The sequence below is a fragment of the Alternaria triticimaculans genome (assembly GCF_023758025.1).
Source record: "Alternaria triticimaculans strain BMP 0046 chromosome Unknown scaffold_21, whole genome shotgun sequence".
NCBI classification, from domain to species: Eukaryota; Fungi; Ascomycota; class Dothideomycetes; order Pleosporales; family Pleosporaceae; genus Alternaria; species Alternaria triticimaculans.
The window spans coordinates 168474-186109 of record NW_026055978.1 but is presented as its reverse complement, the minus strand read 5'-3'; the positions used below and the strand labels follow the sequence as shown (position 1 = coordinate 186109).

General features: G+C 54.6%; 6 protein-coding genes across 6 annotated transcripts; 3 read left to right on the top strand and 3 right to left on the bottom strand.

The window, feature by feature from the left end:
* Window positions 1–1126: 1126 nt before the first annotated feature.
* Window positions 1127–3613, top strand: J4E78_009543 (uncharacterized protein; the record flags this gene model as incomplete). Its single annotated transcript, XM_049370132.1, has 1 exon — window positions 1127–3613. One exon carries the CDS (start codon window positions 1127–1129, stop codon window positions 3611–3613), a length of 2487 nt encoding a protein of 828 aa, XP_049218132.1.
* A 209-nt stretch (window positions 3614–3822) lies between these two features.
* Window positions 3823–5044, bottom strand: J4E78_009542 (uncharacterized protein; the record flags this gene model as incomplete). Its single annotated transcript, XM_049370131.1, has 2 exons — window positions 3823–4556; window positions 4633–5044. 2 exons carry the CDS (start codon window positions 5042–5044, stop codon window positions 3823–3825), a joined length of 1146 nt encoding a protein of 381 aa, XP_049218131.1.
* Window positions 5045–6582: 1538 nt separating this feature from the next.
* Window positions 6583–9543, bottom strand: J4E78_009541 (uncharacterized protein; the record flags this gene model as incomplete). Its single annotated transcript, XM_049370130.1, has 5 exons — window positions 6583–7023; window positions 7069–7321; window positions 7367–8368; window positions 8527–8734; window positions 9540–9543. The coding sequence occupies 5 exons, from the start codon at window positions 9541–9543 to the stop codon at window positions 6583–6585; spliced, it is 1908 nt and encodes a 635-aa protein (XP_049218130.1).
* A 452-nt stretch (window positions 9544–9995) lies between these two features.
* Window positions 9996–13642, bottom strand: J4E78_009540 (uncharacterized protein; the record flags this gene model as incomplete). The annotated part of the gene is made up of 4 exons (XM_049370129.1): window positions 9996–10292; window positions 10342–13094; window positions 13142–13583; window positions 13634–13642. 4 exons carry the CDS (start codon window positions 13640–13642, stop codon window positions 9996–9998), a joined length of 3501 nt encoding a protein of 1166 aa, XP_049218129.1.
* A 263-nt stretch (window positions 13643–13905) lies between these two features.
* On the top strand, window positions 13906–15338 carry J4E78_009539 (uncharacterized protein; the record flags this gene model as incomplete). Its single annotated transcript, XM_049370128.1, has 3 exons — window positions 13906–14055; window positions 14106–14246; window positions 14295–15338. The coding sequence occupies 3 exons, from the start codon at window positions 13906–13908 to the stop codon at window positions 15336–15338; spliced, it is 1335 nt and encodes a 444-aa protein (XP_049218128.1).
* Window positions 15339–15934: 596 nt separating this feature from the next.
* J4E78_009538 (uncharacterized protein) lies at window positions 15935–17492 on the top strand (the record flags this gene model as incomplete). Its single annotated transcript, XM_049370127.1, has 3 exons — window positions 15935–16164; window positions 16364–16757; window positions 16806–17492. 3 exons carry the CDS (start codon window positions 15935–15937, stop codon window positions 17490–17492), a joined length of 1311 nt encoding a protein of 436 aa, XP_049218127.1.
* Window positions 17493–17636: the final 144 nt, after the last annotated feature.

Sequence of the window (17636 nt, the reverse complement as noted above, 5' to 3'; positions counted from 1 at the left end):
GCTAAGCGGGCTTTCAGAATGTCTGTAAACCCACGAATTTTGAGGCGCGATGCAGTAGCGGATAGTCTGCAGGATGCTGAGGTGACGTTCATATCCGAGGCGAGTAGCTGGAATTATTCCGACGGTTGCAAAGATAGCGAAAGACTGCGACGGTCTTGTTCACGGCTCTTGCAGAAATTGTGGTCGCAATGAACGAAGGCAGGCTGCGAGCGAGCCGGAGCCCCACCTCGACAGGACCGTGCGTTGACACGTTCGCCACCGGAAGACATCGGGATAGACAACTGTCCCTTGGCCTAGACGACCGTATTTCTCAAAAACAACACTTCGCACGCTTCATCTCAAACGAACTGCAGACCTGGTACCGGCACCGCAATCGCAGCTTTTGGTTATCATATGCCGACTTGCAGGCAGATGGCTAACCCGAACGATTGCCAGCTCTGATCAGAACTCATCTCTCAATGACTTCAAGCTAATGGAATATGGCAAAAGGTCGCATACCTGGACGTGGAGAGAATTGTCACTATTCAAGGAGCCGCTTGAGAAGATATGTTCGCATCGTAGCGGCCTCTGGCCAACAAGGCAAAGCTCCCATTCCCGACAGTCTTTAGCAATCGTGAAACACAATCCTGTTGTCCTCATGTTACGCCGTATCCTCATATTACCTAGGGCTCTCGCATTCCTCTTATGTCTTTGTGTCATCATCATCGGCCGCGTGCATAAAAATCACAGACAATGTGCTGCTCGGGGCTTTGGAATCATAGCGTTCACCTTCTTTAGTCATCTTGCCTTGGAAGGAGCAAGGACGTCGAAAGAGCACAGTTGCACTACATGATTTTCTGGTATATTTTTCGAATCATCGATTGGCTTGCTTCCATTTGCTTGTGTGCGAGACCGCTCTGTCACCGCGTCCTGCGCGAAATGCCTTTGGCTCCGTTTGTCACGGTTGCCTACCCAACAGGTTTTTCTGCTCTGAAGCCCACCTTCACCGCCAGTGCACACAAGCGGATTTTGCCTAGCATTCCTACGCAGCTTTACCCTTCCCTCTACCCACCCCATCGATTTCAGAGAGCTTGCGACACAACAACTACAGATTACCGCCAGACTCACACCATTCCCGTCGCCGAGAATGGCGCCCACGCCCTTGCTAGCCGATGCGTATCGCAAGTACAAGAGGGGTACCGAAAGTCTCGTTCAATGGCTAGCTGAGACAGCCCGCTCCACTGGTACAGTGGACAAGGTGTTCAGCGATACCGCGATACCGCCTCCGGGAGGCAGGCTGAAAGGAACTGCCAGGAAGGAGGCAAGGAATGCTCCACGCACTTGCCGAATCGCGACAAGATCGTTTGTTACTCTTGCTACTGCCATCGTCAGCGACAAGAAACTCTCCGTCCCAGCCTCGGTCTTGACAACCCTGCGGGCTGTGATACGAGGCCGCAGGGAGTGTGCAGTCTGGTACGCGACTGCCTGTGATTCCGAGGATGACGCGGTCAAAGCAGAAAATGCAAGCCACGCACATTTCATCAAGACATTAGAAAGCGTTCTGGAAATCCTTAAGGCCAAGAAGCCGGTAGTCAAAAAAGTGCAGCTCAAGACCATGGAGACTGGACTCCTCCGCACAGGCAACGCATACCACGTCCTAGAAGAGAAGGAGCTTTCAGGATCCGACGATATACCTGAGATTACTGAGATCCAAGCTAAACCCGCCAAGACGAAGAAGGTCACGTACAAGCTCGAAGAGTCTGATACTGACGTCATTTTCGCTGTCTACTGCTTCCTGAAGGACGTTACAGATCTCAGGATTGCAGTCAGGCGCACTTGGCGTGAGTTTGCGAACGGCGACATTGGTGTCCAGGCTGCCGCCCTTACCATGAACGTCGCCTTGAACATGATTAAGAAGGTCAGCGACGAGTTTGAGGCAGCTAACCCTCGATTCAACGATTCAGAGAATCGGAGCATACATAGCGATATGATTGACTTCGTATACCGCAGACGCCTCCCGACTAGACAAGGTTCGGCCTTCGATGCAGCCGACGGTAACGACGAACCTTATGCTTACAACGAAGAGAGGCAAATGTTACACCTCGACACTGTAATGTGCGTGCATACCACAGATATACTTCTTCTCACGTTCGGTAAAGAAAAAGACGAAGAGTTCCAGCTCACCAACGACGAGAAGAGATTCCTCAAGTGCGTTACGCAGCTTGCAGCATCACCCCCTATGCACCTTCGACTCATCGATGAATACATGGTGTACAAGGCTGCAAGAGCCATGCTTTCTGAGGGCCTTCAACAGAGTTGGATCATGTTCTCCCTGCAGATCTTCTGGGATATGCAGCGAGAGCTGGGGCCTCATCTGTCTGTGGGCGAATCGCTTCTCCACAGAACCGGAAGGCAGATTCTCGAAGGGTACCAGTCCTTCCTCGACTTCAAGGGTCTAGAGAAATTGGTTCACGGCTACGACATCCAATGCGGAAATGCCTTCGCGTACAAGAAATTTATCGAGAAATACATCGATAGCAAGAACGTTCAGATGTCGTTGGATGCTGATGAAGAAAGCGCGTTTCCAGAAGTCAAGCCCCGTAAGATACCCGGGTTTTCACTATTGAGGTGTGATCCCGCGTTCTGCGGGTTGTTGTTGGCTACCATACGCAAAGACAATCACGAACTCGCCATCGCACTTGCATCGAACCAGGCTCACATTATCGGGATGGCTCATCTATACAACGCCACTCGATGCGCCGGACATCTACCCAAGAATCTGAAGTGGGCTGATATGGAATGGCTTATTGAGCAGCAAGGTAGCGATTGGATTTTCATGGGCAAGAAGCCAGAACCAGTCCTTGCAATCGGAAAACGCGCTATGCTGGTAATGGGAATCCTATACCATGAAGCACATAAAGGCTACAGGTCTAGCACACCGGGTGGAGGCGCAGCATACTTGTCTCGCGTTAGTGCACCACGCCGCCTTAGGTGTCATGCTCAGTATCTCGAGTCGTCCATTGCTAGGAATCCACGCGATCTGACGCATCAGAAAGTCACGAATGATCTCCAACCAAGCAAAGCCACTCTTGTCAAGGTCGAAATGCTGCTTGAAGCCGGTCACAAAACGTCTCAAAAATCAGTCAAGAAGTTGTCTTCTCTCGAAAAGCTGCATCTCTTCAAGCAGGCGGTTGTCAAGGACGAGACAGCTCTCACATTCGATGTGATGGAGCTGTTTCTGCGATGTATCCGGATATTGCAGCAGGTCCATAAGTACGCTCGTGCTGTTGCACCACTCGACTATCCAGCGGCACTGTTCGAAGGAGGGATCTGGTTGACCAACGTTATCCTATCCATGTTGTTTCATCTGAAAAAGCTTAAAGGGGAGCATCCGTGCATCCTTCCGGTGGTTGGTATAATGCTCCGCAAGATGATCGAGAAAGAGGGAGATTCGGTTCTAAGGGGTGCTGCAGCGTTGCAGGAGAGCACGAGGCTTAGCTTTCCAGGATTCCGGAGCGTGGATGAACCGAGCTTCGACTGCCTACCGGAAGACCTGATTCGTCCTCCAGTGCGAACAGAGTTTCCATACTCGATGTATTGGCAGATGCTGCAACAAGGGCCTTTCACGTCTTGATATAGCTCTAGTTACGAGTTGGAGGTATCTAGCGTTGCATCCTGTAAGAGATCATCGACACTTTTTGGTTTACGCGAAGGGTAGATACTCCGCACAGCATCTGGGCTTCCAACACAGATATGCGAACACTGAACGATATGCAAGAGTTTAGACGCAAAAGCATGATCTTTGTCCCAAGGCTTGATGAATTAAGTAATTATGGCTAGAATCTAGATCCACAGCATGGTCATGGCGCTGAGCAACAAGAGCCCTCCACCGAGACTCTTGCCCAAGACCGCACCAGACTCACCCGTCTGCTCAGCCACAGCCGCACTGCCCGTCGCACTTCCCGTCGGCGTCACACTAGCCATACTCGCGCTCCCTGTAACATTCCCCGTCTCCATCGCATGCTCACCGCCCACACCCCCATCCACATTAACATTAACCGTCGCACTCGCACTCGCACTCGGACTAGCCTCCGTCTTCAACCCCGAACTACTCGCACTAGAACTCTTCTCCCCATCACCATCCTCACTCCCACTCTTCTTCACTTTCCCATCCCCGCCATCAACAACAATACTCTCAAAAGACCCACTCAAATCGCCATACTGATAGCTGGAACCGGGATTCTGATTCCTCACCTCCACTTTCTCCACCACCATCGTGAACGGCGCAGCGCTGTAATCCGTTTCGCCGCCGGCCCACTCGATGGTTCCCTCGGCGTTGTTGGGGTCGCCGCCGGCCCAGATGCCGATGCGGACGTTCATGGGGGTTTGCGGGTAGTTTGAGCCGCCGTTTGCGTCGGAGTAAGAGAGTGTGCGTTTGGGGGTGCCGTCGACGAGCCAGGTTGTGGAGGTCGAGGTCCACGCGATGGTGTAGTTGTGGGAGGTGGATTGGGTGTCGGGGATTGGGGCGTCGACTTCGCGGTCGTGGGTTGTGGTGTTGCCTTTGCCGAAGTAGTTTGCTGCGGGGTGTGTTAGTGGGGGGTTCTTATGGCTGGATACGAAGGGGTATGGATGTAAGGAGGGGGATAGACTTACTCTGAACATTCCCGGGCTGTCCACCTAGCCACTCCCAATCTACCTCATCTAGATCATCACTCTCGAGAATGGCACTGCTCACCACGCCCTTGCCGGGTGCAGCTTTCATGACGAAGCTCACACTACCGAAGAAGATGTACCAGTTCGATTGGATGGTGGGTGCATCTCCGGCTTTGTTGATGGTGAACTCCGCTCCTTTCGAAGTGTACTTCACATCGCCAGCAGTGACTTTCCAGTTCTCATCGTCGGCACCGGTGGTGAAGTCGTGGGTGTAAACTGACTCGGAGAGTGCGGTGTCTGCTGGACAGGATTTCTTGGTTGGATCGCAGTCTGTGGAAGTTTGGGCGAGAGTTTGGGTGGCTGAGAAGAGGACGAGGGAAAGAGGGAGTAACGAGACGTTGGGGAGGTGCATTATGGAAGATGTAGAATTAAGTCGTTCTTCTGTTGGTGTTGTGAACGAATGACTTGAAATAGGATAGAGAAGGGACAGAGGCAGCGACAGTGAACTAAGCAAAGAGAGAAAACAAGTCTTGAAGCACGAAGATAAGCACCACAAGGAACCCGCGTACCCACCTACTTTAATCACAATCTACAAAGCTTGCCATGCTCAACCCTCCGCGTGGCACGCACCTCCCTCGTCGCCGCAACCCAGGGGCTCACCAAACCACACCACTCTCCACAGCCCCCGTCACTGTGGGTCCCTTGAATTACCATCGTCAGCTCCCAGATCACTCCCTGTACCCAAAGATACGGGTGCCAGGACCAAGCATCCACAGCAACTTAGTTAGATAGCAGCGGCGGGAACGAGAGGGTCAGGAGGGTACGCGAATTACAGGTACCAACTCTCGGCCCGTGGTTAAAGCCGCGTGGGTTAATGACGACGCTCGACCCACTTGGCGATCCCGAAACTCAATATATGCGAGCTGGGAGTGTGGCTGGTGCTTGCTAAGTATAGCTACGCGAACACGATAGTAAGCATCTAGCTTTCCAACTCAAATTCGATTTATCAGTCGCTTCATTGGATATAGAAGCTTTTGGACATTGCTTGTGCCCAGGTACCGACGGCAATGCGTGAGTTGTGAGTGGTGGCGTGTTGCACATCCTCCATGTTTCCTCGTACATACGGGTCGTGTGTGTGTGGGTCTTCGCTTTACCGAGGTGGGTTTGTGCGAAAGGTACGATCTTTGTACATAAGAAGTTCGTGGAATGTACGGTGTTGCATTGATTGTTGTGGTGACACGATGATGTCGCATACGCTCGTCCGGCCGAGACAACGAGTTGCCACTCCTACGACCAGCGCGGGAGGAATGTTGGCAGCAGACACGGTTGTACGAGCATGACCTCCTCTTGCACACTCTGTCTTTCACAACCACTACGCTCGGTTCAACTCACCCATCAGCATCGTACCGCATCTCGCCTTCCCATTCTATAGAACGGCGTCGGCGAAACACGAAAGGACCGGACAAGAATAAGAGCGAGAGCCGAACACGAGATAGCACAGTCGTCGCAGTCGAGTCCAGGCCGGTAGACTTCACGTCTTGACCCGATGTGACAATGTTCGAGAACAGTTCTTATATTTGTACATCGTCGAAACGATGCACCGGCATATCTCAGACATGTTTATTCCGCATCACAAGTTCGCACAACCACCATGTCTAGAGCATCCATCCTCAGGCAAAAGCGCACATCTACATCTACGTCTCGAACAGCCAGCTTGCGAACGTTGCACTTAAAAGCGCACTATACAATTGAGTCATAATCGTAATGCTTCTATCGCGGTATCCCATTTCCAACAACAACACATCACCCGCCAACCGTAACGAGCGCAGAGTACTGTTCCATTGCTCAGCAAAAACAGGCTAACCAGTGCAGTTTCCATTCCCTCCGTTCCCACCATTCCACTCACACCCTCTATAGATACGCAGCACTCAGCACCTTTCTCACCGCGTTCTACCGCGTCTTCTTGATTTCCGTCGCCCACCCCTCGATGCCCTCGCCCTTGCTACCAACGGGGATATTCAAATCCACGCCCTCCATGCCTTTTGTGTCTTTCAAGAATTCGTGTCCTGCCATGCCGCCCGCGTTGGCGCGGTCGACGGGTAGTAGTTCCAACATGGGTAACAGGAAATCGGCAATCTTCTTACTCTCCTCTGAGCTGAAATGATATTTCTCGTGGAGGACGTCGGGAAGGGCCCAGTGTCGTAATCGGTGAATGTTACGCAGCTCGCCTTTGCGGTTGAATATCTCCTGTGACCATTTTCCCGACATGCAGAGGCCCTTCGGGAAGGTGCCTAGTAGCTCGATGATTTGTGCGATGTGGTCGTCGTCTTTGCCGTACTTTGTGCCAGATTGTGGGTCGAAGAGGTAGTCGCCGGTGATCAGTTCGAATGTCTAGTATTGTTAGTCTACGCTCTTCAGGTTTGGTGGCTTGCGTACCATCGCGGCCATACTCCAGACATCGGTACTGGCACCCCATTTGCTACCCAGGATAACTTCTGGTGACCTATATTGCCTGGTCTGGATATCGTTGGTAAAGTGGTGTCCAACCCAGCAGGCGTTTCCAAGATCGGCAATCTTGACTGATATGGTTTCGAAAGCGTTTTCGACTTGCTGCTCGAGCTCGGTTTTGCCGGAGGAGCTGCTGGTTTTATCGAGGCTGATACCCGATACCTCCTTAGTAAGGAGATCACTAATAAGATTAGCATGTACTCGAACATGGACTGAGATGACTTACGCGGACTTTTCTCGTTGCTTTTGCGCGTCGTCGTCGCTCGACTTTATTCCGAGCCGTTCTGCCATTGACAGGCTGGGGCCGGCAGATGGAGTTGCTAGAGCACCACTCATTACGACACCGTCTGACGAAGAAGGAGGACTCGGGATAGTCGTGGGGGAGTCTTTACCTGTACCCTCGCTCATAACCTTGTTGAGACTTTGTGTGTTGCCGGGGAAGCTGGAGAGCTCGGCGTGGTTGAAGCTCGCGTTGAGCGGGCTGGGGAGCGGCTGACTGCCTGTGATGAGGGTCCTCCGTCTCCGCCTACCGTTTCTAACGCTGTCTTCGCTGTCCTTCTTCTTCGGTTCGTCCTTTACGTATGTTTTTACGATCTGCTCGACGTCGCCGATTTCGATGAGGACATTCTCAGGCTTCAGGTCGGTGTGGATGATTCCGCATTCGCGATGGAGGTAGTCGAGGCCCAGCAGGACCTGCTTTGTGATCTGCTTGACCAGCGGCATTGGTATACCGCGGTGGTTCCACCTCTTGATCAGGCCCAGTAAATTCTCTCCTAGCACCTCAAACACCATGCAGACGTGGACGCCGTTCGGGCCCTTGTGGTTGAAGGAATCGAGGAGGCTGACGACATGTTTCCGGCCGGGGTGGTTCTCGTTCGCGTCGACCACCTTCTTGAGGAGCTTAATCTCGTCGAGGGCGGTCTCTGTGTAGTGCGCAGCGGAGCGCACGACCTTGAGGGCGACGTGCTTGCCGCTGGTGTTATCCCTCGACAGCCAGACCGTCGAGAAGTGGCCCCACCCGAGCTTGCGCACAATCGTGTACTTGCCGTCCTTGTACTCCTCACCGACCTGCACCGGGTGGTAGCCGCCCTTGCAGTAGTCCTCCGAGTCCTCCTCGTCGGCTGTGTTCTCGGCCTCATCGACCGACGACGACGACGAGTCGGGCGAGTGGCTTAATTGGTTTCCGTACATCTTGTGCTGGGCGAGCGGCGAGTTGGCGTTCTGCACACTGCGGGGTTGAGGTCAGTATAAGGTTGCGGCAGTCAGGGCATGTCGGGCGCATTAAAATAAGTGAAAGAGGGGGGCGCAGGCTGGGCGGGCGGGAGGGGTGAGGCTGCAAGCGGTGGTTGAGGGTAGTGGTGGAGGTGGTGGTGGTGGTGAACGTACTTGTACTGAAAGGAGCCCGTCGAGCCTGCGGGCGAGGCGTTCTGGTTGCCCTGGTTCTCCGTGGTGATGATGGGCTTGAGGTCCTGGCCCTTCCGTCGCTTCTTGCCGCCGTTGCTGTTGGCAGCCTGCGCGACCTGCTTGGCCTTGTTGATGGCCGCCTTCTTCATGTCGGTGCCATTCATGGTGGCTTTCCCCGCCACGCGCTGGGCTGTGGGCGGGACTGAGGCTCGAGGGCTGCTGGGATGTGCGTGTGCGGTTAGGCGCTCCGGACGCGTTGGGCAGCGCTCATGGGCAGACGCAAACTATGTATGGGCTTCAGGTGTATAGCGAGGGCAGTGTGGCTCTTCTGTCGCACTGCCTCGCGATTTCTTCAATTGCTGGACACGGGCTTAGCGCTCCCCTCGCCAGCCTATCGATGTCGGGGCTCTGATTGGTGCTCTGGTGGGGGTTTGCACGGGTGCGCGATGCTGCGACAACCACGGGAGATGGCTCGCTTGGAGAGATGCGTGATTAATCAAGTCGGACTCGCTTCTCGGAGAATTCGATGCGACTTGGGATGATGATAGAGATGGTGACGGATGGCTGGAGCGCGTCAAAGCCGGAGGAAGCGGTAAGGAAGCAGGCCAGACGAATTATGACATCAGTCGACGCCTACAAATAGTCGCCTGCTACCACATTAGTTCGACCACGCAAGCCAGTTTTACCCAAAGCCTTGCGTCTTGTTAATTAGCGCACCGAGCACCTTGCCTAGACATACCGGGCCGGTAGCAAGTTAGCAATGTGGTAGGCTTGAGCCAGCAATGCTTGTTGTTGCGACCCGATCTGCAGCACACGTGGGGTGTCAACATCACGCATACCGACCAGCGACAGTACTCGAAAGGTCCCTGCACTGCATCATCTGTACGGTACCTTCCGATGCAGAAGTGATACCCAAGATCTCTCCAGCCTGTGACTACACATCACGGTAAAAGCCTCCACCGCCCCTCCTCCTCTCCTCCGTCTCCCCCACCCACCCATGTCAACATCAGCATACCGACTGCACCTGAGGACCCTGGACCACATTATACCACATCATCTGCACCTTCCAATTCATAGTTAATACCGCACCTAAAGATTTGAAAGGTGCGTCATGCATCATTTGTGCCTTCCTGTTCAGCTCTCGCTACCAACATTTGCAATGGAAACGCCTATTCGAGAAAGAGCTATACTCAGCCCAACCTGTAGGGCAGGAAGAAGCAGCCATTGCAACCCACCAGTATATAATACATCTGTGCCTGACTCCCGACCTCAAAAGAAAAGTCGCTATGCAAAACTATAAGTGCCCCATATCCTACATCGCGCGCCATCCATTAGCAGCCCTGTAACACCTGACCAGCGCGTCACGCTCAAAGCATTCATCTCGTATATCCCTCACTGCGGAGAGCCGCATCCCACCACCACCACCACCACCATCATCACCACCACTACATTCACTTCGCACTCACAGCAGCCATCCACTTCTGCTCATCCTGCTTATCAAAATGCAACAGCATGCCCAGCACAGGAATAAGCTGTTGCTGATACTTCTTGTCTCGTTGCTCCAAAAACTGCAGGAGCACATTCTTCAGGTACACGTAGTCGATTGCTTCTTGGATTGCTCCACCGCCCCTGGCACGCGGTGAAGCTAGTTGCGACCGCGAGGACTCGACTGAGGAGCGTGAGGACTGCGGGACGGGGGTGGAGCTGGAGCCGCGGGCTTTGAGGGTACGTAGCTCGTCGGACATTGTCTGTGGGGTGATTAGTAGGTTGTATGTGAACTATTGTGGAAGTACGTACCTTGCTGGACTTTTGGAGCTTCTCGAGACGGCTCTGTGTCTCGTCGAATGCTCGTCGCAGATCGCTCTTTTCTTTTTCTAGCTCGTGGGCTTGTTTCTCGCTTTCGTCCAGTGCGTCCCGGAGTTGACTCATCGCAAGCCTGACTTCGGATGCCTCTTCGCTGGCTTGTGCGGCCCGTTTCTCGAGATCCTCCGTCTGCTTGCGGAGCGCTCCTTCGGAAGCGACCAGATCTTCTTTGTCTTCCACAGCGCGTGCTTGTGCGCGTTCGGCGTCGCGCACCTTTTGTTTCAGTTCTTCGAGCTCCCGAGCGCGTCGGCGGCTGAATGTGCTAGCTTGCTCTTCTGCACGTTCGCGTTCCTCGACGGCAAGGTCGAGGCGCTCTTGCATTTCACGTACCCGCGTATCAGCCCGGCCTTGCGCATCGTTCAACAGCCTCCTCATTGTCTCAGCCTCGCGTCCACGTTCGCTGAGTAAGCGATGCGCATCGGCGAGCTCTTCTTCTAGGCTTTCGCTTCGGGCGCGAACCTCTTTCATCTGGGTGCTCATCTCTTGTACCTGGTCCTGCATGCTGCTGACAAAGTCCTGCGCACTCGCGGACTGCGCCGACTTCATCTGGATCTCTTCACGTAGGCTGCTAACCTCACGCGTAAGCTTCGCGACTTCCTCTTCCAGATCGTGAACCTTCTGGCGTGATGCCTTGAGCTCGTCTTGTGCCTTTTTGGCATCTTTCGTCAACTTGTCCCGCGTTTCGATGACATCCTTCCGCTCTGACTCCGAGTTTTGGAGGTCTCGCTGGATCTTCTTGTTTGTCTCTTCCAACGCGAGCCTCTGGCTGGTTTCTTGTTTGATTTTGTCGTTGAGTGTCTTGATATCGCTCTCCTTGCTCGACAACTGAGACTTGTATTCAGTAATCTCCGATCTGAGGTCTTTCTCGCGGTTTTCCAGCCGGCGGATTTCTGTAGTCTTAGTGGAAAGCTCGTCCTTGGTGCTACGCAGCTCCGCCACCTCCTTGCGCAATGATGTCAGCTCCGGTTGCGCCTTCTGCAGCACCTCTCGCATTTCGGTGAGGTCTTTGAAGCGGGATGCCGCGAGCTTTTCTGCAACTGAAAGATCCGTCTGCAATGTCTCCGCCTTTGTCTTGAGCTCCGTGAACTCGGCGGTCAACGCCTCTCTTTCTTGTTGCGACGACTCGTTCGATGCTTTGCTGGTCTTCAACTCAGCGATTTCAGCCTCAAGCTTGGTGAGGTTCTCTTGCAGCGCCGCCTTCTCGGCTTGCAGTTCCTTGACCTTATCCTTGGCCTCAGTGTGTTCGAGGCCGTAGTCAAGGAGGTCTTGACGCAGGGTATCGATCTCTTCTTGCATGTCTTCTTGGTCTTTTGCCCTCTTGCTGAGACGGTCGATCGTCGACGCCTTCTCCGCGACCTCGGTCTGCAATGTTTCGATAGCTGCGACCTTCTCTTCAAGGTCAGATTTGAGCTGCGCGACATCCTTCAACGCGTCTTCAAGTTGGGACGGCGAGAATTCGGCATCGCGGGGGCTGAGAAGGCCTTCGGTATCTCCAGCTTCACTGGGTGTTGCTTCAGGTGTCAACGTTCCACTGGCCTCAGGTCCCTTTCCTCCCTTCTTGTTCTTCTTGTTCTCCTTGGCGCGGGCTCTCTTCTTTGCTGCTGCGCTCTGGGGAGCTTGTGCTGGGGTCGCTTGCGGCTGCTGGACTGGTTCTGGTTTGGTCGATTTCTTGTCATCGTTCGCTTTCTGCAAGTCCTTCTTCGCTTGCTCGAGCTCGACTAACGCGCTATCGCGTTTTGCTTCTGTAGTCTTTAGCTGCTCGCGAACTTTGCCGAGCAATCCGTCCATGGTCTCGTTCCGCTTCTCGGCCTTGGCTTGTGATTCGCGCAATTGCGAAAGTTCACCTTGGAGTTCCTCGATGCGCTGCTTGAGCTCTTGCACCTGATCATCTTCGACAATCTTCTCTCCCTTGTCCGCATGTAGCTCTTCCAGTTCCTTGGATGTTGCGTCAAGCTTCGTCTTGAGTTCGGCGATGGTCCTTTCGTTCTGGTCATGAGTATCCTTGTGCTTGTGCAGCTCTTCCTCGGCGCTTTCAACCTTCGACTTGAGATCTACAATGGTGTTGTTGAGCTCCTTCTCGCGGTCGTCGGCGTCCCTTTGTAGTCGTTGGTGGGTGTCCTTGAATGTGTTCAGATCGTTCGTCGTAGTCTCTAGATTCTGCATGAAAGACTGTGCTGATTCCTGAGCCGTAGAAAGCTCTTCCTTGAGCGACTTGTTCTCCTCCTCGAGCTTTCCGACCTTCTCCTCGCTTTCCTGTAATTGTGTCTGCAAGCGGGGCAGCTCGCTGTCGTACGAGAAGAAGTCTTCCGTGTCTTCGGTTCTCTCAGTCTGCTTGGACGCTTTGGAAGGTGACGATGGCGCGACGGACTCGGTCTGCGTTGTGGAATCGTCCGGTACAGCCTCGCTGGCAGCCGGCGCCTGGGACTTCAGCGTCTCGACCTCAGCCGTAGCCTCCTTCGCGCGCTTCTCGGCGTCCTCCAGCTTCTTGTTGAGCTCATCGCGCTCCTTGGACACCCGCTTTAGCTCCTCCATGAGCATGTCACTCTTGACGTTTAGTTGGCCTAGGTATTCGACGAATGCGCCCGTGTCGCTGATGGAAGTGAGAGGGGTGTATTCGCGTAGGGAGCTCTCGAAAGCCTCGATGGCGCCCACTCTGGCGTGTGCGATGCGGTACGACCGAAGGAGTTCTGTAGGGGGATTAGCTTGGCGCATACATAGGGAAGGCGTCACTCACCCGTATACTTGGGGTCCAGCTTGTCCAGCCTACGCAATCGCAATTGAATCTCGCGCGGCAGCTCTGGTGGCTGTTCTGGCTTCACTTCGACTTCCGCAGTCGGCCCCTCTTCCTCCTCCTTCTTGCCATCGCCATTCTCCGCATTCACTTCGGCGGGTTGCGCCTTCTCCTTTGGTCGCGGTGTGCCGGCTCGACTCGGCGGGTCATCCTCTTCTCCTACGACAAATTCCGGGTCAAACTCTGAGGGGTCAGGGCCCTTCCCTGCCGGCGCGGCCTTGCTGCTGTCGCCATCTTTCGATCTCGCTGTGCGCTTCGAGGGCGAGAGGTTGCGTGAGTTGGATCTCCGTGTTGTAGAGCTGGATCGTGGAGTGCCCGACGGTGAGGTGGCTTTCTGGCGCGCTTGCTCTTCTGCTATTCTGGCGTCGATGGCCCCCCGAATGCGCTGTGTCTTGTCAGCATGCCTATGATGCAACGTGGATGGCGATGGGGTACCTGGAACATGATGCTGCTGAATTATGAAGAAGTATAGAAAAACATGCAAAGTAGACAAGTAATACACTTTCCTAATGGAATATCAAACACGGATCCATGGGGACAAACCACTATTCTGACACGTTCTGGGGTCCGTCGCGGCTAGGTGACATGGATCGGGGACGCTGGACAGGCGCTAAGATCAGCCTTCGGTAAAGCTAGTGCGGCGGGAATCCTCACTTTTTCTCTCGCTGGCCGTTCCCCCACCAGAACGACAACCATAATCCAGCACAATGGCAAACGTGGAGATTTCACTGCCGCTGCCAGTCCTGCCTGAGGGCTGGGCTGGCGAGAAGGACTTCAAGGCCATCGGCCAGCTGAGCGACGCCAACGACCGCAAGATCGAGCCTGTTGGCCCGCACTTCCTCGCCTACGCCCGCAGAGTATGTGCTTCGACGATGATTGGCATATGCAGTACTGACGAATCCTACAGAAGCGCAACAAGCGCACTTTCTCCGAGGATGACCGCATCCAGGCGCAGGCCAACGTCAAGAGCGTCGAGGAGGAGGACCCCGACGATGTTGACGAGCCCGAGGACCCCGTCATGCTGCAGCGTGAAGCCAAGGACTGGAAGGTAGGGCGATTGCACAGGCTGTTGTAGACTCCTACTGACATATCCCAGTCACAAGACCACTACGCTGTGCTCGGCATAACCCGCTACCGATGGAGGGCCACCGACGAACAGATCAAGCGCGCCCACCGCAGGAAGGTACTCAAGCACCACCCCGATAAAAAGGCGGCCAAGGGCGGAACCGAGGACGACCAATTTTTCAAGTGCATCCAAAAGGCCCACGAGGTGCTCTCCGACCCCGTCAAGAGGAGGCAATTCGACTCCGTCGACGAGGGCGCTGAGGTTGAGCCACCATCCAAGAAGGACACACAGAAGGGCAACTTCTACAAGCTCTGGGGCAAAGTCTTCGAGGCTGAGGGACGCTTCTCAAACAAGCAGCCCGTACCCAAGCTGGGTAACGCCAACAGCACCAAGGAGGAGGTCGAGCACTTCTACAACTTCTGGTACAACTTCGACAGCTGGAGGACCTTTGAGTACCTTGACGAGGACGTGCCCGATGACAACGAGAACCGTGACCAGAAGCGTCACGTCGAACGCAAGAACCAGAACGCGCGCCGCAAGAAGAAGACTGAGGACACCACCCGTCTGAGGCACATGGTCGACGATTGTCTGGCGCTTGACGAGCGTATCAAGAAGTTCCGCCAAGCTGAGAACGCACAGAAGAACAAGCGCCGTCTCGACAAGGAGGCTGCCGAGAAGGCTGCAAAGGAGGAGGCCGAGAAGAAGAAGGCTGAGGAGGCTGCAGCTGCAGCTGAGAAGGAGGCCGCCGAAAAAGCCGCAAAGGCCGACAGCAAGAAGGCCAAGGAGGCAGCGAAGAACGCGGCAAAGAAGAACAAGCGTGTTGTGCGTGGTGCCGTTAAGGACGCCAACTACTTCCACGGTGCCGGCGATGCGCCCGCTTCCCAGGTCGATGCCGCTCTCAGCGACGTCGATACCATCATCGTAAAGCAGGACAACGAGGAGTTGGCTGCGTTGACCAGCAAGCTCAACGGTGTCAAGGATGCCGGTAAGATCAAGGAGATCTTCCAGGAGGAGGCCCAGCGTCTCATTGGTGCTGCAAAGCTCACACAGGGCGAGCTCAAGGCTCTGGTTTGAAAAGCGGCTCAGGCTGCACCCACTTCTTGATAGACGTTGTTTAGACTTGGACGTAACGGGAATAATGATATGCATGATTCCATTTGTGACAAGCCCTCTTATCTTTCATCTCAAACTCAAGTCGAAATCGCAGCCAGCATTACAGCAACCCCCAAGTTATTCACCCATCTGATGTCATGCCTTCACATGTGTCAAATGCATCCAGCGGGCGTTTCCGCGGCGGACGGTACCAGGGTCTAAACATGATGGCGTGGATGCGGATCGCGCGACACACCACCAAGAAGCCAAGCGCTGCCGTCACCCGGAACAGGCAGTGCATTAACGACACCCAAAGTTTGGCTTGAGCCGGCATTCCTCTCTCACGACCACTGCGACCACTTGTACCGCAATTCCCTCCGCCATCGTTAATCGCCCATTTACCCCGCGAGCACTATTTCCCCGCGCCAAGGACCCCTACACGACGCACAGCAGCACCGATCGCCTGCGCAAGCCCACGCAGCCAGCAGGTTTCTCGCGGTCGGACCTCACTGGCACTGCGCCCGCCTGATTGGATTTGGCCGACGACCTCGTGCCCGCAATCTCACTCCGACATCACTATGAGCGCGTCCCCCACGTCCAGAGACGGCCGACATGCGTCTCCAGCGCCGCGAAAGTCCTCAGGGCCATACAAGGTCAGCCCGCTGCAGCTCCCCACGGGCGGACACCTCGCGCAGGACGAGGTACGGCGGCCGTCGATACAGTTCCTGGCGCACAGAAATCAGTCGCTACCCAGAGGCCAACCCAGGCCCCGTGAACGACGCCGGTTGTCGTCACCGCCGCCTCCACCGTAAGTATTGATTTGCTCATACCTCATGCACTCCGGGTATATCTAAGCTTTGCGCTGCTTTGCGCCCGTCTTCCTCTTTCCATGTACTTATGGCGCACATATGGCGAAGTATGCTTCCAGCGTGCCAGAGCTCAGATGGGCACTTACCTCCATATCTTGCGAATACCTGGTAAGGCCCTTTGACTGACACTTCACTCAGCGTCTTCCAACCTCGGGTATCTTTCGACACCTTCGACAAGCCCGCAGACTTCATCGAGGAGAGCTCGTTTACACTCATCGCCAAGCACAAGGACTACGAATACACAAAGCGTTCGCGGACGTTCCTCTGCGGTTTCGACGAGAACGAGTACTCGGTATACGCCCTACAATGGCTCATCAACGAGCTAGTCGACGACGGAGACGAAATAGTATGTCTCAGAGTAGTCGAGAAGGAGGATGCAATAGCAGGAGACCGCAGCGTAGAGACTGGTCGGTATCGCGTGGAGGCTGACAACACCATGGCCGACATACAAAGTCGAAATCACGACAATAAGGCGATCAATCTGATTTTGGAGTTCTCCATCGGTAAGGTTAACAAAGTTATCGACGACATGGTTAGTCTTCCGCGGTCGCGTAGCTGTTTCGTATCTAACGACCGACAGATCAATCTCTACGAACCAGCCATCCTGGTAGTCGGGACACGGGGCAAGAGCTTGGGCGGATTCCAGGGACTACTTCCTGGCAGTGTGTCGAAATACTGTCTACAACATTCGCCAGTACCTGTCATCGTTGTACGCCCCACATCGAAACGCGACAAGGCGAAGAGCAAGCGCACCAACGACCCAGACCGCCAGGGTTACAGAGAGATTCTGGCGAAGAGTGAGAGCCTTCCTGAATTCAACAGCCCTCGTAACAGTTTCTTCGCAAACGAAGACGAGGCAGCAATAGTCGGGGGAGCGGCGACCGCACCGAAACCTGCCGTAGAGGCGCATCCTCTAGCACAGGTCGAACAAGCGCCAGACAGCAGCGAGGACGAGGAAGATACTCGCACCACCACTGTGGTCAATGACTTGGTCAATGACGATCCACGAAGCCCGGGCCCGATGATGAAGAGCCCACATCTACAGAATCTGAGCAGCCCAGAGCTTAGCAGCCAGTCTGGTAGCGACGACGAAGATGGAGACGGCGGAGTCTCGACTTCGGGAACTTCGGCAGTAGAGAAAGCATCGATCGCAACAGGGCAGACAAGTGTTGGCGAGGGAGACGCAGGCGGTGGGAATGCGTCAATGTCGTACATGGACAGTCTCACAAGTGGAGCGAAGGAGTCGAAGGAATCGAATGAATCATAGGGCGCATAGTGGAAGCATTATTCAAGGATGGGTGTGCGAAGGGAGGTAGTGTGACTCTCGAGGAGGATATGTCGTTTGGCCATACTAATCATGGACCGCGTCATGAAGGTTGGCGAAGGAGATATGGGCGGTGGAAACCGTCGG